This window comes from Macaca mulatta, chromosome 1 (genome assembly GCF_049350105.2).
Source record: "Macaca mulatta isolate MMU2019108-1 chromosome 1, T2T-MMU8v2.0, whole genome shotgun sequence".
Lineage (NCBI taxonomy): Eukaryota > Metazoa > Chordata > Mammalia > Primates > Cercopithecidae > Macaca > Macaca mulatta.
The window spans coordinates 76147849-76170905 of NC_133406.1; the positions used below are offsets into that span (position 1 = coordinate 76147849).

General features: G+C 38.5%; 1 protein-coding gene across 3 annotated transcripts in view; it reads left to right on the forward strand.

Moving 5' to 3' along the window:
• TGFB2 (transforming growth factor beta 2) overlaps positions 1–20652 on the forward strand; it is a 96500-nt gene extending 75848 nt beyond the window's left edge. The window contains exons 4-8 of one of the 3 annotated variants that reach the window (XR_001439574.3): positions 10376–10508; positions 10632–10742; positions 12371–12433; positions 13935–14088; positions 17858–20652. Coding sequence is in view for 2 of the 3 variants with exons in the window: in XM_015114984.3 (XP_014970470.1) it covers positions 10376–10508; positions 10632–10742; positions 12256–12433; positions 13935–14088; positions 17858–18016 (735 nt within the window). In the remaining variant the exon portion in view is untranslated. 3 annotated transcript variants of the gene reach the window in all.
• Positions 20653–23057: the final 2405 nt, after the last annotated feature.

The following is a 23057-nucleotide window of genomic DNA, read 5'->3' on the forward strand; positions in this document are numbered from 1 at the left end:
TTGCTCAGACTGGTCTCAAACTTCTGGGCTCAAACGATCCTCCCATCTCAGCATCCCATAGTGCTGAGATTATGGGAGTGAGGCACCACGCCTGGCCTTCTTCTCCTTTCTAATGAACCAGCACATCCCTATTACCTGGACTGTGTTCTCTTAGTGCTGGTTTTTGGATGTTCATAGTCATCCTTTTACACTCTCCTCTCTCCAGGAAATCTTCCCTGACCCCATCTACCTGGCAAGGATAGATGCCCTGCCTGTAACATTTCCTGGTAACCTATGAACACGTTGTTTTAAGTTTTTCTTGAGATGTCTATATTCCCTTACTATTCAATGCACTCCTTTAAGAACAAGGTCCATCTTATTGTCTCGGGGTGTACGTATAATGCAATGCTTTACTTACAGCCAGTGCTTAATATTCGTTGAACTAAACTGGGGGAAGTGAGGTATAAAATAAAATCAAACAAATGAATAAATGAGGACTCAGGTGCATACAAGATGCTCGGCAATGAATGAATGACTGACCAAACAAATTAACTGATCATGTTAAATATTTCAATATTATTAGTTATTATTATTATTACTTTGAATGAGGGTAAACAGCTCCTCCAAAGCCAATGAAAGCTTTCCAGAGTATGGATATGGGAATGATGTGTTGGAGAATCATTTGTTCCTACTGTGGTTAAGCCAAGAAATGCTCACAGGAGTGTGTTCTCTGTGCCTGTCTGCCTGAGAGAAAATCTTGGTTTTTAATAACAGGGTTTCGACCTAGAGAGTCAGATTCCTCCAAAATTAATCAATGAATATGTACTCTTTAAGCTACCAGTGTCAGCAAACCAAAATATAAGGGTTTGTGGGGATTTAAATAAGTTTGTGTTTCCCTCTATCTTTTATGGGCTTAATATTCTATTGGAGGAAATGGACATTTCCACACATCCAGGGTTACCCTTGAAGCCACTATGCACAAGGGACCAAATGCTCAGCAAACCCTGTAGCATTGAATGGGGAACTAGGAAAAGGGACCTGACTTTAGTTTAGAGTGAAAGTAAGCATGTCATTGAAAAACTGGACTTCAAGTTTGGATTTGAAGAGTGGAAAGGCTTGTTTTGTTTTGTTTTGTTTTTTTAGGGGAAAACTGGAGGAGAGAAAGGCATTCTGATAGGGTTACTAGTCAGAAGCCAAAGTTTGGAGTACATAATCCATGTTTTAGAGATATTGTTTAGATTAGGCTTCTAGGGATGAAAGGCAAGTCTGGGATGATAAGTTGGTGGCCAGTTGTGTTATCAATACTAAACTAAGGAATCTGGACTTTGTTCACTAGGCATTAGAAGCCTCTGAAAGTTTCTGACCAGGTAAGGAACATAATCATAACAATAACTCACACTATTGAATACCAGACAATGTGACTGATGCTCTTCCTACTCTGTGACACTTGACTTTCTCAACAAGCATCCAAGGTGGATTTTATTATTCCTTTTCGTTGATGAGAAAATTATAGATCCAGTAAGCCATAGTTTAGGCTTGTCTGACTCCAAAGCCTCTGGACCTTTTCACTATGCTAATGATTTTCAAAGGCACTTGGCACAGCCCTCATGGCTTCTTTGGAGAACTCTTAGGGACTCCTGAGTAAATGGAATGGATTGATTGTCAGGTGGCCCAGATGGTCAGGGCTCTTAGTCAATGAGCAAACTTCCACTTTTTTCTGCTGTATACAACGTACCACAGAGTGTTGATTTCAGAAATGACTACCAGGAAGGAGGTAACTAAGAAGCCAGCAACAGGTTCTAGTTTTGGCCTTATGATTTTGACATTGTTATCGTTAATGTGATGAAGACATTGGCTGCACTGTTGCTGGTGCTCTGTGGCTGGGAAGAGTAGCTTATACATTGAATAGCAAACTGAAGATTCAGAGAGATTCCAAGAGGCTAAAACTTGGGTCAGATAATAGAGTTCAACATTAACAGATACATATGTGTAATTTGCATTTACGTTCGAAAAATGAATTATATAAATACAGGCTACAGCAGTGGTTCTCAGAGTAATCACTGGTTAGCAGCTTCTGCATCACCTGGGAACTTGTTAGAAATGCAAATTCTTGGACCTCCACCTCATCCTATTAAATCAGAAGCTCTGGGGATGGGGCTTAGCAATCTGTGTTAATGAGCACTCCAGGTGTTTCTGAAGCAGGCTAACATTGGAGACCACTAGGCTAAAAAGACCAGCCCTCCCTCCCTTCTTGCTTTCCATTATTTCTTTCTCTTTATTCCACCTCATTCCAGAAAGGATTTGGAGTGGAAAAATCTGACTTAACAACAGTTTGTGGATAAGAACAAAGGTTTTATTTTACAAAAAAATTTCTCTGACTGAATGGTGTGTTGTGGCTGCTGCCAAAAGTAAATAGTTTGCATTAAAAGTAGTGACCAGAACAAGGGAAGCAATAGCTACTGCCCTCTTCACACTTGACAGGTTCTATGTATCTCCATATTCTGTTAGACTATATCTGGAGTTTGTTGAGGAACTAATTTTAAGAAGACATTGGAAAGGGGTTTAATAAGGATGGTGACACACCTTGAACTTTGCCTTAAAGGGATCAGTTGAGGGAAGCCGCTTCTTGTGATTGGGGCCTGCCTGACATGGAAAAGAGTTTTACATCTTGCTCCAGAGGGCGAAACACAATATTGGAAAGCCTTCTCCACTGGTATTAAGAGGGAAAGACATTAGTCCAGGCTCTTCCTGAAGGGTTTGTTAACACACCTAAGTGCTTCAGGCTTCTGCTGCTTCTTTTTTTTTTTTTTTTTTTTTTTTTTTTTGATGGAGTCTCACTCTGTCATCCAGGCTGGAGTGCAGTGGCGCCATCTCAGCTCACTGCAGCCTCCGCCTCCCAGGTTCACTCCATTCTCCTGCCTCAGCCTCCCAAGTAGCTAGGATTACAGATACCCGCTACCACGCCCAGCTAATTTTTTGTATTTTTAGTAGAGATGGGGTTTCACTGTGTTAGCCAGGATGGTCTTGATCTCCTGACCTCGTGATCCGCCTGCCTCGGCCTCCCAAAGTGCTGGGATTACAGGCGTGAGCTACCGCGCCGGGCCTGGGCTTCTGTTTCTTTAAGAATGCAGATAATAAGGACCATGATATTCATCCCACAGGGTTTCTGTGAAGGGCTAAAAACATGGCAAAATGTTCAAATATCTGAAAAACTACAATGGTTGTACAAATATGAGGCAATGGCGCTATTGTTAAGGAAGACTAGTTGACGGAAATTTTAAGTCCGAGGTAATGGAGAATCTCAACAATATGAATTGTCCAAAACGGGGATGACCTTTCTCATTAAATAGTGAGTTCACGGTCATGAGAGGCCTTTAGACAAAGAGATGTTAGAGAATGAACTGTATTGGATTGAAGCAGATGGCCTCCAAGTGCCTTGCCAATGCTAGTATTTCATAATGCTGAAGTGAATGACTTGAGGTCAGGCAGATCTGGGAGACTCATGCTCATAGCCAGCAGAGTGAATGTTTGATTCATCATTTGTTCATCACTCCTTGCAAGTCACTGCAAACATTTAAAACATTTAAATACATTTAAACATTGAATACACTTAAAGATATTTAATAATTAAACATATTTAAAGCGTTAAAAACATTAAATGCATTTAAAAACAAGATGGGCCCACACTAATGAACCTGGTGTCAATTTTTCTCTACAGCGCTATAGTTAAATTCCCTTTGCATTAGAAGTCTGATTGAATTGCCCCATGGTCTCCTGTGGGTCTGTTGATGTATGAATATGGAAAATAACATTGAATTCCCAATGCTTTCTTAATAACTCTTTGCAATGTCTCATAGATGTGTAAGAGATGTTGCCCTTAGTGTCTAACCCAAATCCTGAGTTGTTTTACAGCTTTTTTTTTTTTTAAGGTTAAGATTTCTTCTGGCTATAATTTTGCATCTAGACTTCTACTTGTTTTTTCCCCCTGAAACTATTGGGTAACATCAGTGAGTTTCACCTTTATCCACTCCCTGGTTGGCTGCTTTCCAATGGCAGAGAAATGAATGGATGCTTTTGTGTAGGGAGTTTGGTAATTCAATGAAGAGCTTAGAGCCTTGCTGAAGGCGATATGTGGGTATTTCGCACATATTATATCTAATGAGTATATATCAGTAATGTAATGAAGGTGACATTCAAACATCACTGTGGGTGGCAGCTAAGCCAGATACAGCTAAATCTCATTTTCAATACATGAGAAGCCCTCTTTTCTAATTCAGTCAGAAACAGTTGTTGGTCACTTAAAGATTAAAAAATCAGTTAAAGCAAGGGATTAGAAAAACATAAGAGAGAGAAACAGAAAGAGAGAGATGCAAACCTTAACTTTTTTAAACTTAAAACAAATATATATGTATGTACATATGGATGTATACATACACATTCACATGCTGAGGCTGAGTTTTTTTATGAAAGTCCAAGGACTTTTCTTTGACATGGATGTGCCAATCCATGTCATTTTTTTTTTTGTTTTGTATAAATCACATTCATAGTGCATCATCTACAATTTCTATCTTTAGTTTCTCTGAAGCAGAGAGAAACATTTAAGGACAATTGCTGAGCAACCTGAGTGCAGAATTCTTCTAAATTTTGTCATATTATTTCTTTTATAGCTGTCTCTCTCGCACCTAAAATTTGAAAAAAATTATTGTGATAAAATATACATAATATAAACATCACAATTCAACCATTCTTTAAGTATACAACTCAGCAGCATTAAGTACATTCACAATATTTTATAGCCATCACCACTATCCATTTCTAGAACTTTTTTCATCCCCAGCAGAAACTCTGTACCCATTAAACAATACCTTCTAATTACCTTCTACACCCCTGCTAACCTCTTCTGCCTCTTTTTTTTTTTTTTTTTTTTTTGAGACAGAGTCTTGCTCTTTCGGTCAGGCTGGAGTGCAGTGGCACGATCTCGGCTCACTGCAACCTCCGCCTCCTGGGTTCAAGCAATTCTCCTGCCTCAGCCTCCTGAGTAGCTGGGTTTACAGGCGTGTGCTACCATGCCCAGCTAATTTTTGTAATTTTAGTAGAGACAGGGTTTCACGTGTTGGCCAGGCTGGTCTCAAACTCCTGACTTCAGGTAATCCGCCCACCTCGGCCTCCCAAAGTACTGGGATTACAGGCGTGGGCCACCATGCCTGGCCTAGTCTGTTTTTTATCTGTGTGAATTTGCCTATTCAAAGTACCTCTTGTAAGTGGAATCACAGTGTTTGTTCTTCTGTGTCAGCTTATTTCACTTAGCATAATCCTCAGAGTTAATCCATGTCATGTAGCATGTGTCTGAATTTCATTCTCTCTTATGGCTGAAAAATATCTTAGTGGATGAGTGTACTATGTTTCATTTATGCATTCATCTCTTGATGAATACTTCAATTTTTTCCCCCCACCTTTTGACTATTGTGAGTAATGCTGCTGTGAACATTGATGTATAAGTATTGCTTGAGTGCCAGCTTTCAGTTCTTTTGGCTATATATGTAAGAGTGGAATTTCTGGATCATGGGATAATTCAATGTTTGCCTTTTTGAGGAACTACCAAACTGTTTTCCAAAAAACTTCTTTCCTACAGGAACTTGTCTTTATGAAGACTTTCCAAGACAGTCAACTTGACTTTCAGAGAAGAAACAGCTCTCTTTACTTTTGGTCCTGCATTTCATCAGTTTCTAGACCATTTAATTAACTTGCATAATTACAATAACAAGTCCAAGTGTCATAAACAGGTTTAGAAATGTATATCATTTCATGCTTTCTAGGGAAAAAAAGAACTGTGTATAATTGATATTTGTTAAGCATACAACTCAACTGGTAAGAATGGAAGTGCTTGGAGAGTAACTTTCCCCAATGATCCCCAGTGTGCTTTGGGCATCAGCCAATACATATTATAAAACATGGAATTAATGGAGAATGCTGGTTACTCTGGCCAGTTAAGGGGACGCCAGTTAAGAGAGCTTCTACTATTCAACTAAATTATCTTTGTCATGATAAGCTATGTAAAGAGGCCAGGAGTGGTAGTTCAAGCCTGTAATCCTAGCACTTTGGGAGGCCGAGGCGGGTGGCTCGAGACCAGCCTGGGCAACATGGCAAAACCTCGTCTCTACTAAAAATACAAAAAATTAGCCAGGCGTGGGTGGCGCACACCTGTAGTCCCAGCTACTCCGGAGTCTGAGGCAAGAGAATCGCTTGAACCTGGGAGGCGGAGGTTGCAGTGAGCCAAGATCATGCCACTGCACTCCAACCTGGGTGACAGAGTGAGACCCTGTCTCAAAAAAAAAAAAAAAAAAAAAAAAGGTATGAAGAAATTTAGAAGCAAATGACTCATGAATCTAGAAAAACAATTAACAGCTACATATCCACAACTGCTAACATTCAATACTCTTGTTGTTCAGAGACCGGAGAAAGACAGACAGCAAAGGCTAAAATAGAATGGGAAGTTGACTGATCTGGTCACTTCTTGTATAAACTTTTGAATGTAAGCAGCAGGTTGATTTTCCATGCCTTCTTCTCTTACAGTTCAATTTAGTGTGGGTGATAAATGGAAGATAAACAGAGACCAGTGAAGTCGTGCCTATTCTTAGGAAGAAGATACCTTTCAAGTTAAGATTCAAGACTTTACGATGTGATTAGAGGGTTTTCTAGACAGTTCTGAAGCAAAATCATGAAGCTGTAGGAGGAATACTTTTATATAGCATCATTCATCCTTGTTAGCAACCCAAATGATTAAAGGTTTGGGAAATTACCCCTCTAAATATGGTCTAAAGGAACTGGGTTTATTTAGTTTAGAGAGAGCAAGCAAGCACGCTGAGGGGGACTTAATCATAGTCTCCAAGAATATGAGGGATATTCTCTGAGTGATGGAAAGCAGCTGTTTCCTGTTTCCACTAAGGACTGGATAAGAAGAATGGAGTTAACATGCAACAAGTGGGTTAAGAACTCTTTGGCCATGAAATTCAAGACAACAAATCCACCAGGCAAAAGTCGCCACTATGTTTGAGAATTATGTGGCTAACTAACTGTATTTCTTGGGTGCTTCATATGTGGCCTGTTCTTGAATCTGGAGCTAGTGAAAAAGATCCAGAGGACCTTTCACTCAAGTGAGGGGATGAAGTTGTCCATTGTCTGAGCCTACCAGTGCTCTGTGGTTGAGGAAGCCCTTATCATAAGTCTCCTAGTGAGATTTAAAAGAGAAAAAGCTTCAGAGTCTCTTTGCTGCTCTTTGGACTCTTTCCAGGCAAGATCATCTAAATGTACTCTTTTTCTGTAAGGTGAAAGATTTCTATAGATTTGGCATTATGTGTCTTTTCTGCTTATTTGGTCGACATGGTCATAATTTTAAAAAATTCTGTGTCTCTAATGACACTAGACATATATATAGACATATATATATACACACACATATATACAATATCATAGACATTTGACATGTATATCATAAGTAATTAATTCAGCAATGGAGACAATGTTTAGTTCTAGGTAGTATGTCTAAGTGTGAGCTATAGGAATAAGATATACACTGTGCTAATCAGCGGTACAGAAATATGCAAAGCATTATGTAAAAATGCATTGTTGCAGATTAGCTACAGGAAGAATTTAAAGACAGAACAATGAGTTCTGTGAATGTTACCAGTTTTTAGTCAGTGAGGCAGATCAAAATGCCTGAAAACTTCTTCTCAACCATTGTTTTTATCATTGCTATTTCATAGTAGGTTAATTATACCACTTATTCAGAATTAGATAAGTGATGTTTTATTTTCCCAACTGGGAGTATTCTCAAGGCAAGATTTGATTCCCAGGGGATGGATTGCTATTAAGTTGTATCTTTAAAGCTATAGCTTTTTGCCAACATTCATTGTGTATACATTCCACCATCTTATATTTTCATCTTGTACCAATATTCATTTTAATCTTATTTAAAAATCTCTGCCTCTATCATTGAATGTTTTCTTGACTAGATAACTTGTTTGGTCTTTAAAAATCCAGCACTGAAGTGGGAAAATGACTCAGGATTGAGTTGGATCCTCTCTTCACACTTGTTCACTGGGAGGCATTGGGCAAGTTAACTTCCTTGAATTTGTTTCCTTAATCTACCCTACAGGAATATTTTGAGAATTAAATAAAATAAAATAATGTGTGCCAAGCTCAGAGAGTAGTGTACCCACCCCTTAAGTCATGTTTATCTGCTTTCTTTAATTCACAAAGAGCATTTTTGCCTATCATAGAGTCATTATTGCCTCCACATTCTCTTCTTTTAGTGGAATTTTTGGACCACAGGGGCAGGTCTGTAGAATAGGACTTGTGTAAAATTCATGAGGGCACCCAAGGGTCTAATTGTATGAATCTCCTTCCTTTATTATACTTACTTAATCCAGAAAAAAGTCAACCATTATGACAAGTATTTCAGGAAGCGTTTGTTGCCAAAGTACCTGAAACAAATCATGTAAACACATGGAAGGAAAGTGTATTTTCAAATCAGTGGGAAAATGATGCATTTTTGTTTTACAAGGATTAAAGGAGAGTTAATAAATCTTCTAGATACTGAAATAAACATTTAATAGACATTGATTCAATTGAGTATTATGGTTTGAAATGACATCAAATTGAAGACATGATCCCTGACCTGGGAAGTTTTATGAACTTACTGGAGAGACTAAGCCCATTGCTATGGAATGACCACAAAACAGTAAGAGTAGTACAAAAATCAGGAAGAGTAGTACAAAAATGAGAGAGCTTGAACCCCTAAGTACTGAGGAAAGGCACGATACAGGGTTTCAGTAGGGATTTACTATAGCTCTAGTAGACTTAGAATCATGATTTAGTTCCTAAAACACTATCATTTCAAAATAGAATTTAAAAAAAACCACCTAAAATATTCACTTCCTGTCGAAACCTAGGAACATACTGCAGTTGCGCTTTACTCATTTGAGATAAATACACCTTTCTCAAAATTTTAACTTTTTCTTTTCTTTGGCCAGGTGCTGTGGCTCATACCTGTAATCCCAGCACTTTGGGAGGCCTAGGCGGGCAGATCACAAGGTCAGGAGATCGAGACCATCCTATCTAACACGGTGAAACCCCATCTCTATTAAAAATACAAAAAATTAGTCGGGAGTGGTGATGGGCGCCTGTAGTCTCAGCTACTCTGGAGGCTGAGGCAGGAGGATGGTGTGAACCTGGGAGGTGGAGCTTGCAGTGAGCCAGAATCACACCACTGCACTCTAGGCTGGGCAACAGAGCGAGACTCTGTTTCAAAAAAAAAAAAAAAAAAAAAACACTTTTTCTTTTCTTTTTTCTTTCTTTCTTCTTTTTCTTGCCTTTTTTTTTTTTTTTTTTTTTTTTTTTTGAGAGGGAATCTCTCTTTCTCCCCCAGGCTGGAGCACAGTGGTGCCACCTTAGCTCACTGCAACCTCCATCTCCTGGGTTCAAGTGATTCTTCTGCCTAAGCCTCCCGAGTAGCTGGGATTACAGGCACCTGCCACCATGCCTTGCTGATTTTTGTGTTTAGTAGAGACAGGGTTTTATCATGTTAGCCAGGCTGGTCTTGAACTCCTGACCTCAACTGATCCATCCAACTCAGCCTCCTAAAGTGCTGGGATTACAGTGAGCCACCTCACCCAGCCTGAGATAAATACATCTTTCTAAAGTCTCAGTGTTTAGGCTGATTTGCTTTTAGACATTCATCTATGCAGAATACCAAACAACTTCTGCTTAGATTCATTCTGAGTCTACAGGAGATGGAATATCTTTATAAATCATAACAAGTAACATTAAGAGTAAAACATCCCAGCCAGGGACTTACCTCAAAAGCTGAGGCATGACACATATTTTAATGGCAGTGGATTCGGAAACCAAGGTTAGGACCGTTCTTTCTTTATTAGAAAGAGATTTATAATTCAGGGCCTTTGAGAGTGAGTCTGGGTCCTCTGAACTGGACTTCTCCTCTTGTCCCTTCCTGTACCCCAACTCCCCAAATTAAATAAGTAGGGAAGCAGAACAAGAAAACCATTAACTTAATAGCATAGAATTTATGGCTGAAATCTTGCAAAGCTTATGTCAGCAAAGTAAAATAATTACTGTCACTTTCTTTAAGACACTTGGCTTTATGGTTCCTGTCACCTTTATCATAACATGCAGCTGATTTAGTAGCTCTATTTTTCATGGCAAACAGCCTGGTGTTGTGTTTTTTTGCATGTGACCATGCTATTGAGATGACAATACATGGCTATACTATAGTAGAGCTAAATTTAGATAATGAATTAGAACACTGTTAATAGTTTTGGTTTAGTCATGCTGTCAGAATGCCAACTCAGCCTTTTCTCTTGCTCTTTTTCCCCTCTAGATTCTCAAGTCCAAAGACTTAACATCTCCAACCCAGCGCTACATTGACAGCAAAGTTGTGAAAACAAGAGCAGAAGGCGAATGGCTTTCCTTCGATGTAACTGATGCTGTTCATGAATGGCTTCACCATAAAGGTTACAGGCCACTCTCTCTTTTCCTCCCAAGATGTTTGGTATCCCTAAGTTACTTTAAATTGATTGCAGATTTAAGGGTATAGACACACATACAAATGACCTCCTTGACTTAATGTTTTCCAGACAGGAACCTGGGATTTAAAATAAGCTTACACTGTCCCTGCTGCACTTTTGTACCATCTAATAATTACATCATCCCAAATAAAAGCGAAGAATTAGAAGCAAGATTTGCAGGTAACCGAAACTTGGTCATATGAGGTGGGGGAGGGAGGGGTCTATATTGGTAATCTCATGGGGGATAAAATCAGTTTGCATGTGAAAATGAGACTGGTGAGGCCTGGGGAATTTCATTCATTTGGACAATGATATGGTTGGATATACATATGTGAAGGGAGAAAGGATTGGAAGAATGGGATAGGTTCCCCGTTTATAATTCTCAATGTCCAGTGATGACTTGGTCAATAATAACTGATTATTAACTCATTAACCCTCCAGTAGTAAGTTAAGACCTTTGTTCTTCATTGTAGCAAACCAACTTTCCATCTCTACTGATATTATAGAGAAAGATAGAATGTATTTAAGAAAATTCAATGATAATCCCCCAAGCCAAATGTCAGGAACTGACAACCATATTTCACAGAAGAAAGAGTGTCCTCATGCTACAGCTCCCATAACTAACTTTCCATGTATAAGAATATTCCACCTTTTCTAGCCCATACCCAATATTTCAAGTGGGTTCCTTATCAGAATTTTATAAACACATAAAAAGGTTTTGGCTTTCCCCATGCTCACCTTTAAGTAAGTTGGACAAAAGTCATGGAGAGTGAGGAGATACCAAGGCCTCAAGTCACTTCATGTATTAGATGATGAGTTGTTGGATGATGAGAGGTGAGAGGAAATCTCTGCCCATGTGCCAATGCAGCATCTGCCCACAATGCCAGGCCAGAGAATTGATTTCCCTGCCCTCCTAACATCACCCAGGACCTCCATCCACTTTTAGAAGACTACAGCAGTGCTCGCTCATGGAAAAATACTCCCAGAGGTCTAGAGATTTATTTCAGTCTCTAACCTAGTCATGATTCTCTGGAGTGTGGAGATTAAATGCTTAAACTGGCAGTCTCTTGAGCATGCTTTGGGGAGCTCAAGTTTCTAAATCTCAGATGGAATCAGGAAAGTGTTGAGGATGCCATAAAATAAATGAAAAAGCCCTTTCTTCACAGCTTCCCAAAATAGCATTAGGTAAGGGTGACTTCTGTTTCACTTGAACCTAATTCACTCCAATTCAGTTAAGTCTCAGTTTATGTTCATTAGGAAAGTCTTTTGAGTTTAGTAGTCTTAGGAAGAGTGTTAACCAGTGGGTGACAAGGCATATTCTATTGCCATGTGTTCAGTTGTCGAGGACTTGAACACAGCCTAAACTGAGGATTGACTAAAATAAACTGCCTAGATTGCCCTTGGACTATAGGTCAAAGACTGCTTCTGTAGTGACTTTCATAACCAACAGCCCTGGCTTTGACACTGAACTGCCTTCTGACAAGAGCCCCATTTAGAAGTGTTAATTGTCACATGGGTTAGTCGAAGTCCTGTTGTGCCATATCTATTTCCATGGGGAATGACTGTTGCCAGCTGATGCTGCTTTGGTGGTCATCACTGCTATTTGTGACAATATACAAAGGAAAAAAATATGGCTGATTATATTTGATGAAGGTGAAGCTAAATGTTTATTACCCAAATGCATTTTTTCAAGGTATTGATGGCACCTCCACATATACCAGTGGTGATCAGAAAACTATAAAGTCCACTAGGAAAAAAAACAGTGGGAAGACCCCACATCTCCTGCTAATGTTATTGCCCTCCTACAGACTTGAGTCACAACAGACCAACCGGCGGAAGAAGCGTGCTTTGGATGCGGCGTATTGCTTTAGGTAAAGGAAATAAAAATAAAATCAAGTAATTGCATCTGTTAACTCTTACACTGCCTTTGCCCTTTCTTCTACCGTGTATTGACCCGAGTGGAACTCATTACTAAGACCAGATAGAGTGCAGTACAGCTCCTGTATCTCATACCACCATTCTTCCCAGAGGCTTATATTCATCAGGTCTTTAGCAGTGAACCAAGTGTGAAGGGAGAAAACTAGCCCCCCTGAATTTTTTCCCCAACATTCCTCTGAAGTTCTTTGGCGCTGAAGAAGAAAAAAAGCCCCTCAGAACAAATAAAAGCTTATTGGAGGTGCGTGATGTCAACTCCTTAATCAAGAAAAACCCACCATCTGTATGATGCCTTCACCCTCACCAAGTTCGAGTGCTTATAGTCACACTTCTGTCATAGTAACAGAGATGAGGCAGCAGAATGCCATGTGTCACGCCTTTAGCAACAGCATATGAGAGAAGCAAGAAGAATTTATTTCCCATTCCCACATGAGTGCATGGAGGGAGAATGTGAATGTTCTTAGGTGGTCTCCGTGAGAGGAGGGCTCTTTCCTTATTTTGAGAGGTACAGGACAGGGAAGGGTCCTCACTGATGAAGGACTCAAAAGGTCAGAGGCCAGGAGTAAAGCTGCACTTTTTGATTGCCCGATCCAGTGGTTGCCCTCAGCAAGACTGCATGTTTCTTGATCTCTGGTTCATTCCTAGATTGGGGAACATGTGGTGAAATAAAGGATCGATTCTCAAAGGAAAATGCCTTAGACGGTTCTTTGAAAATTGCTGTTGTACTCCTTTCATTTTGTATTTGAAAGGGCAATAGAGGCTGGATGGCAGAACTGCCCAGTGTTGATTGGAAAGGGCTTCATCATGCCCAGCCACTCCCTGATTATATCTGGTCACTTGAAGGTAAAGGTATGATTTTCCAGGTCACAGACAAGGAAGTCAGGGTATAGAACTCATAGGGGCAAGCAGTCCAGCAAATCACCACACACAACACCCTATCATGAAAGTCACGTAAGATTACAGTAAAGCCGTTTAAACCTGGCCTATGGGCCAGGCACAGTGGCTCACATCTGTAATCCTAGCACTTTAGGAGGCTGAGGCGGGCGGATCACGAGGTCAGGAGATCAAGATCATCCTGACTAACACAGTGAAACCCTGTGTCTACAAAAAATATGAAAAATCAGCCGGGCATGGTGGCAGGCATCTGTAGTCCCAGCTACTTGGGAGGCTGAGGCAGGAGAATGGCGTGAACCCGGGAGGCAGAGGTTGCAGTGAGCCGTGATCATGCTATTGCACTCCAGCCTGGGCGACAGAGCGAGACTCTGTCTCAAACAAACAAACAAACAAAAAACACCTGGCCCATGGTGTTTGCTCATTAGATGTTTGTTGAATAAATGAATGAGTCATTTTTCTGGTTTGGGGTGAGGTGGTGGTAGAGTGAGGTGGTGAATCAGCTTTAAAATCTCCATTGCTTTTTTTTTTTTTTTTTTTTAACAGAAATGTGCAGGATAATTGCTGCCTACGTCCACTTTACATTGATTTCAAGAGGGATCTAGGGTGGAAATGGATACACGAACCCAAAGGGTACAATGCCAACTTCTGTGCTGGAGCGTGCCCGTATTTATGGAGTTCAGACACCCAGCACAGCAGGGTGAGTGTTCAGCTTACCTGTTGTCTCTGTTCTTGGGTTACCATGTGCACCTGCTGATAGTATTTCCAAATGAGTTGTAATTAACTTGGTGCCCTTTTACCATCACACATGTATGGGTACTGGAGAAATTCTTTTATTAGGTTGGTGCAAAAGTAATCGCGGTTTTTGCCATTGAAAGTAATGGCAAAATGGCAAAAACCGCAATTACTTTCGCACTCCCCTAATAGATTACTTTCGCACTCCCCTAATAGATGAGGAGGAAGAATGTAGGCTGTAGATGAAATCAGAAAGTGACACTGATCAGTTTCAAACCACAGGTCTCACCTGCCCAGTTATAAACAACTGGAGGGAAGTTTTGTTTGGTTTTTTCTTTATTTTATATTCTTTTTCAAAAATAATTTTTATTCATACCTACTTGCATATATTAATGAGGTACATGTGATATTTTGATACATGTATACAATGTGTAATGATGAAATCAGGGTAATTAGGATATCCATCACCTCAAAAATGTATCATTTCCTCATTTGGGGAACATTCCAGGTCATCTCTTCTAGTTATTTAAAAATATACAATAAATTATCGTTAACTATAGTAACCCTACTGTGCTATAAAACATTAAAATTTGTTCCTTCTATCTAACTGTATTTTGGTATCTATTAATCAGCTTCTCTTCACCCTTACCCTGTTCCCAGCCTCTGGTAACCATCATTCTACTCTCTGCCTCCATGAGTTTTATATTTTTAACAGCTATAAGCATAAATAGCCAAAAACAGCACACCCTTTTAAAATCAATATGTCACATAGTATCATTTATAGATAAAGTGTGACAGGACCCAGGTCTCCATCTAAAAAAAAAAAATCTGCTGTCATCTCCATCAGGGACTGTTACATTAGAAAGAACACTGGGGATTTCAGTTAATGCCAGTGAGTGTGTGATTATTAGTAAATACACTAGCAATTTACTAATGTATGACAGAATGTAGTTTAACATCTCTAAACCTCAGTTTCTTATCAGTAAGAAGGAATGTCTGTATTAAAAGTTATCTTTAAAATAATAATGCCAAACGCAAGAGTTGATATGAAGTACAAAAGATGATATATGTAAAAATGACTTGAAAATTAGTTTCTCTACTTTTTAAAAATGTAACACAAAGTAAATGAGAATCTGAGTATTTTATCAAGTTGTTTCAGTGAAGATAGAGTTAATTCAGAAGGTAATTCCCAGATTGGATGGTATGGGTTTCCAGCAAGATTAGAGAAGAGTTTTTCTATGTAATAATGTTATTTGTTCACATGCTTCCTCCTGATGGCTCATCAGGATTTTAGAGATAGAAAGGACATCTTATCCAACCCTTTCATTTTCTTAAAGAAGTTGGGGGCCAGGCACGGTGAATCATGCCTGTAATCCCAGCACTTTGGGAGGCCAAGATGGGTGGATCACGAGGTCAGGAGTTCAAGGCCAGCCTGGTCAAGATGGTGAAACCCCATCTCTACTAAAAATACAAAAAAATTAGCCAGGCATGGTGGCGGGCGCCTGCAATCCCAGCTACTTGGGAGGTTTAGGCAGAGAATTGCTTGAACCCGGGAGGCAGGGGTTGCAGTGAGCCGAGATCGTGCCACTGCACTCCGGCCTGGGTGACAGAGTGAGGCCCCATCTCAAAAAAAAAAAAAAAAAAAAAAGAAAGAAAAGAAAAGAAATTGGAGTCTAGATCATGTAGTCTAGATGATACCCAAGACCAAAGAGAAAATTAGTGACAAACCAAGGCTTGGCACGTAGGCCTCCTTGTTTTATAACCAGGCCTCCATTTGCCCTATCTTACTGGGTTTAATTCCCAAAATATGGTTAAATGTTAGGGTTTCTATTCTGCTCTTTATGCCTCTGTAAATCTCCCTATTAAAGAGGCATTAGAAAAATTGCCTTCACTGCAGGATAGGAAAATGGATCAGCTGCCAAGAAGATCACATACTACATTCAGCTGAATTCATGAGTTTGGGGGTTATCAATTATTTTAGACAATCTGTATTATAAAAATTCCTCTTTAGTTCATACGAAAAATCATGAGTTCATGGAGTATAAAGTATATTTATTTATAAATGCCTGCATATGCTGGAATTTAAATTGACAAATATGGCTCCCCTTCCTTCAGCTGTTTTCCCAACTCCCCTGTAGACTTTGGCACTCGGGGGCGACCGTGTGCTTGGCCATGTGAGGGAAGCTTGCTCATGCCTGTCCCTTTGTCTGAGCTCTCTGGCCAGGCTGCCTCCTCTGGGCTGCGGCAGCAGTAGCTGTAATGTGGGCAAGGCCCTGTTGCCAAGTAGAAACATAATTCTCCTCTCTGATACACAGAGGGAGTGTGTGAAGGCTGAGACCACGCTTGTTTTTCAAGGAGAGAGGAAGAATAACTGTCATGGTCACAAATATGTGGTTTGGACAGTTACCCAAGAAGCCAGAGGTAGCTAATAAAGTAGTCAGTGTTGCTGTGCTGAACAGATCTTCTGTCTTAGGCTGAAAAAATTGCAGTGAATCTCGAGGAAAAGGTCATTTGCTGTTTGACTAACACATTAATGGCATCCTTGGAAATGTCTCTGTATCATCAGTGGGGAACCTACATACTTCCATTAGTAAAAGTCGCACACCCCTCTGATACAGAATGGGGTTAAAGGTATAAGTCTAATTATAGAACCGTCTCTTCATCCTGTTTTCGGACTTGCCATTAACTCCTCCAACTCAGCAACTACTATTTACCACATAGAAAGTTAATGGAGGGTTGATTATGATTGTGATTATGATTATGACCGTTTTAAGCAAAATATAAGAAAATGAATAATTCTTTCTTATAGGAGATCTTAGAGATCACTTTTATGTCATTTCTAGCATCATTGTATCTATGAAGCAATGCTAAATAAAAAGACTTTTTTTTTAATGAAAATTGAGGATACCTTAAATTGGCCTGAGGAGACACTTAACGTAGAAAGATTTCATTTCCTTCCTTCCTTATTTATTTATTTAAAGAAACAAGGTCTAGGTGTGTTGTCCAAGCTAGTCCTGAACTCCTGGACTCAAGTGATTCTTCAAAGTGTTGGGATTACAGGCGTGAGCCACTGTGCCCGGTCTGTAGAAAGATTTCACATTGCTTGCAGGTGTCTTTTTCTCTACGCAAGGGTAGATTAAAGCTCTTATGAGAGCTTTGATAGAACTTTTTATTCTTCTACTTATTCATGTATTCATTTCTTCACTTAGTACATGAATCTCATTTTGTCCAGAGAAGACTTACTGGGGCTATAAGATAAAAGCAGAGTCTATAGAGTTCCTGACCTGGAGTGAGCTCTGAATCTAGATGGAATTGAAACGTATACTCAAGAAACAACTTCATTTACAGAGTAGTGTACAAAAAAGACCAAATACTACAAGGATCAAGTTTTGTGGGGACCTAGGAAGTATGTGCAGCCAAGGACTGATCAGAGCAAAGACTTATTGGAAAAACTGGGAAAATCTGTTGAATGAGCAGTTTTTTCCAATCTGACTCTTACAGAATCATTTGCTTAAGATGTGTGAAAAACGAGTTCTGTGTGGGAAAATAATGACTTTGATGATTGCTAAGGTCACATACCAGTTTGACTGCAATTTAGGAAATTCACGACAGAAAATAATTCAAATTTCCTACTCAGCGCGATGACGGATAACAATGCAAAATTGTTTTTTAAAAACTAATTGTGTTCATTTTCCATCTTTCCCTATGATGTCTCTCCTCTCCTGTCCTTTCAGGTCCTGAGCTTATATAATACCATAAATCCAGAAGCATCTGCTTCTCCTTGCTGCGTGTCCCAAGATTTAGAACCTCTAACCATTCTCTACTACATTGGCAAAACACCCAAGATTGAACAGCTTTCTAATATGATTGTAAAGTCTTGCAAATGCAGCTAAACTTCTTGGAAAAGTGGCAAGATCAAAATTACAATGATGATGACGACGACAATGATGATGCTTGTAACAAGAAAACATAAGAGAGCCTTGGTTCGTCAGTGTTAAAAAAATTTTTGAAAAGGCGGTACTAGTTCAGACACGTAGGAAGTTTGTGTTCTGTTTGTTAAAACTGGCGTCTGACACAAAAAAAGTTGAAGGCCTTATTCTACATTTCACCTACTTTGTAAGTGAGAGAGACAAGAAGCAAATTGTTTTTAAAGGAAAAAAATAAACACTGGAAGAATTTATTAGTGTTAATTATGTGAACAACGACGACGACAACAACAACAAAAAGAAAAAAAAAAAAAAAACAGGAAAATCCCATTAAGTGGAGTTGCTGTACGTACCGTTCCTATCCCACGCCTCACTTGATTTTTCTGTATTGCTATGCAATAGGCACCCTTTCCATTCTTACTCTTAGAGTTAACAGTGAGTTATTTATTGTGTGTTACTATATAATGAACGTTTCATTGCCCTTGGAAAATAAAACAGGTGTATAAAGTGGAGACCAAATACTTTGCCAGAAACTCATGGATGGCTTAAAGAACTTGAACTCAAACGAGCCAGAAAAAAAGAGGTCATATTAATGGGATGAAAACCCAAGTGAGTTATTATATGACCGAAAAAGTCTGCATTAAGATAAAGACCCTGAAAACACATGTTATGTACCAGCTGCCTAAGGAAGCTTCTTGTAAGGTCCAAAAACTAAAAAGCCTGTTAATAAAAGAAACTTTCAGTCAGAATAAGTCTGTAAGATTTTTTTTTCTTTTTAATTGTAAATGGTTCTTTGTCAGTTTAGTAAACCAGTGAAATGTTGAAGTGTTTTGACATGTACTGGTCAAACTTCAGACCTTAAAATATTGCTGTATAGCTATGCTATAGGTTTTTTCCTTTGTTTTGGTATATGTAACCATACCTATATTATTAAAATAGATGGATATAGAAGCCAGCATAATTGAAAACACATCTGCAGATCTCTTTTGCAAACTATTAAATCAAAACATTAACTACTTTATGTGTAATGTGTAAATTTTTACCATATTTTTTATATTCTGTAATAATGTCAACTACGATTTAGATTGACTTAAATTTGAGCTCTTTTTAATGATCACTCACAAATGTATGTTTCTTTTAGCTGGCCAGTACTTTTGAGTAAAGCCCCTATATTTTGACTTGCACTACAGATGCATTTTTTATAACATTTGCCCTACTTGTGCTTTGTGTTTTGTTCATTATTATGACATAAGCTACCTGGGTCTACCTGTCCTTTTTTTTTTATTTTACAAAAAAGATGGGTTCGAGTTCAGTGGTCTTCCTTCATCTTCCAAGCATCGTTACTAACCAAGTCAGACATTAACAAACTTTTATGTTAGGAAAAGGAGGAATGTTACAGATACATAGAAGATTGAGGTAAAATGTTTTAGTTTTAGCAAGGATTTAAGGTTCTATCTAAAACTCAGAATCTTGATTAAGAAAAGTTTCTCTACCTTCGTTTAATCAATATTTTCATAAAATCCTATTGTTATTACAAAGTGGACACTTCATAGGAAACTTCTTTTTCTTTAGTCAGGCTTTTAATATTCAGTGGGAAATGGAAACATACACATTTTAGTCGATTTTTCAAATGGGGGAAAAAGTCCAGGTTAGCATAAGTCATTTTGTGTATTTCACTGAAGTTAAGGTTTTATAAATGTTCTTTGAAGGTGAAAAGGCACAAGCCAATTTTTCCTATGATCAAAAAATTCTTTCTTTCCTCTGAGTGAGACTTATCTATATCTGAGGCTAAAGTTTACCTCGCTTTAATAAATAATTTGCCACATCATTGCAGAAGAGGTATCCTCATGTTGGGGTTTATAGAATATGTCAGTTTGTCACTTGTCACTTATTTAGCTTTATAATAAAAATTAATAGGTAAAGCAATGGAATATTTGCAGTTTCACCTAAAGAGCAGCATAAGGAGGTGGGAATCCAAAGTGAAATTGTTTGATATGGTCTACTTCTTTTTCGGAATTTCCTGACCATTAATTAAAATAAAGAATTGGATTTGCAAGTTTGAAAACTGGAAAAGCAAGAGATGGGATGCCATAATAGTAAACAGCCCTTGTGTTGGATGTAACCCAATCCCAGATTTGAGTGTGTGTTGATTATATTTTTTGTCTTCCACTTTTCTATTAATTATGTGTAAATCACTTTTATTTCTGCAGGTATTTTCCTCTCAAATAGGATGGCATTTTGTTTTGTATTATTTTGTCTTTCCTCATGAATGCACTGATAATATTTTAAATGCTCTATTTTAAGATCTCTTGAATCTTTTTTTTTTTTTTTAAATTTGGGGGTTCTATAAGGTCTTTATTTCCCATAAGTAAATATTGCCATGGGAGGGGGGTGGAGGTGGGAAGGAAGGGGGGAAGTGCTAGTATGCAAGTGGGCAGCAATTATTTTTGTGTTAATCAGCAGTACAATTTGATCGTTGGCATGGTTAAAAAATGGAATATAAGATTAGCTGTTTTGTATTTTGATGACCAATTACGCTGTATTTTAACACGATGTATGTCTGTTTTTGTGGTGCTCTAGTGGTAAATAAATTATTTCAATGATACATGGATGTCTTTTTCCTATCAGTACCATCATCGAGTCTAGAAAACACCTGTGATGCAGTAAGACTATCTGAAGCTGGAAAAGTCATACCACATTTCACATTGCCCTCGGCTTTCTCCCTTAAGGATAGTCACTTCAGAAGTCATGCTTTAAAGCACAAGAGTCAGGCCATATTCATCAAGGATGGAAGAAATCCCTGTGCAGTCTTTTTATTCCTTTATTTATTGGTATTTGGTAATTGTTTGAGATTTAGTTTCCATCCAGCTTGACTGCCGACCAGAAAAAATGCAGAGAGATGTTTGCACCATGCTTTGGCTTTCTGGTTCTATGTTCTGCCAACGCCAGGGCCAAAAGAACTGGTCTAGACAGTATCCCCTGTAGCCCCATAACTTGGATAGTTGCTGAGCCAGCCAGATATAACAAGAGCCACGTGCTCTTTGGGGTTGGTTGGTTGGGATCAGCTACTCGCCTGTCAGTTTCACTGGTACCACTGCACCACAAACAAAAAAACCCACCCTATTTCCTCCAAGTTTTTTGGCTGTTACCTACAAAACCAGACTCCTCAAATGAGTTGCCAATCTCTTAATAAACAGGAATAATAAAAATAGTAATTGTGACTCAATCTGGTTGTCTTGCTTTGTCTAGTGAAAAAACTAGTGTGTGCCTGTTGTGTTGTCTAAACACCATCTAGAAACAAACCATCAATTCGAGTATTGAGGGAGAAGAGAAAATGCTTCCCTTGTCTGCAATCTCATCTGTGTTTGATCTTTCATAGTAAACTCATAGAGAGAGGAAGTTTGTCACCCAACTCATTCATTCATGCTTCTGTGCAGCCTGGCTAGTCCCAGACCTATCACTGCAACATTATATTTAATTGATGAGTAAGAATAGAAGGTATCATAGAATCAGAGAGATGAAAAGAGCCACCTAACAGCCTTACAAACTTTGGCAAATTTGTCAGCAACTCTGGGCCTCTATTTAGCTTTAAAATGAAGATGAGAATACTTGCTCTATAGCATTTTGTCTGTGTGTTTTAGTGCCCTTGTCGTTGTTAAGTGAATGGACACGCGAAAAGGTTCCTTGCTTAGTGTTTTTTTCTGTAATTGGCTGAGTAAATGGCAGGCAAGCTTACAATATTTCCAAGCCTGTTCTGTTTTTGGTTTCTTGGAGATCTTGTAATGAACTTTTAACCTCCAGACTATAACCTGGGCTCGTATTTCTCCACCTTGATACTAAATGTGTAAAACCTCCAGACCCTTATCTCATAAATTGATCAGGACATCAGTAATTCCTGAGAATATTCTATAACTCTATATGTTAACCTTTTGGTTACAGGACTGACAGAAGTTATTTACAGGGAAAATGTTCATTTTAAGCTTTGCTGAAGTCCACCAACTAAAACTCAAAGTAAAAGAGAACAGTGGCTAGTTTAATGACCCACTCCCTAACATGATAATGCAGTATTGATAACTACAGTATTCTAAGTATCTACCAGACACTGCTCTCTTTTAATTTATTTAATCTCATATTTAATACTAGGATGTAGTTTTTTAAAAAAATATGACTCCATTTTAAAGGGAAGTGAGCAGACTCAGAATGCTTAAATTACTTGTCCAAGACCACTCAGTTTGTTGGTGAAGGGTCCGGAACTTCGTTGTCTGTTGTATTAGCCACTAGCCACATGTGGCCATCGAGCAATTGAAACATGGCTAATGTGAATTGAGATATGCCAGGTGTGTAAAATATACACCACATTTTGAAGACTTAGTACAAAAAAAGATTGTACTTTTTTGTATTTTTATATTGATTTCTATATTGATTACATGTCTAAATAATACTATTTTGAATATATGGGATTAAATAAAGTATATTATTAATTTTACCTGTTTTTTTTTCACTTATTTAATACAGTTACCAGAAAATTTAAAATTACATATGTGGCTCACATTTGCATCTTGTATTCTTGTGTTTCTAGTAGACACCTCTGGTGAAGAATTTGAAAGCAGCTCTGTTTATAAACAATGACTACATGATACCCATTAGCTATAATATTACCAATCTTTGTTTTTGTAATTTACATATGATTGAACTATATTAGGTCATACCTTATGAAAATGCAGTTTTTGTAGGTCAAAATTTGTTGAATATTCACATTCTATAGAATTCAACATAAAAGGTGGTGCTGACTGAAAAATGTGGTAATGAAAGTACAAATATTACCTAAGCCCCACTGGCAAAGCCCTTGATGAAACTGATGGTTATGTACAAGCAAAGCACCACTAAGTGGAACAGCACAACCTACTCCTAAGCAAGATGGGCTGTTGTATGAAATGATTTCAGCCCTTAGAAATCTTCATTAATGTACCTACAACAACATTTTCTACCATTTTTAGGGGAGAATAAA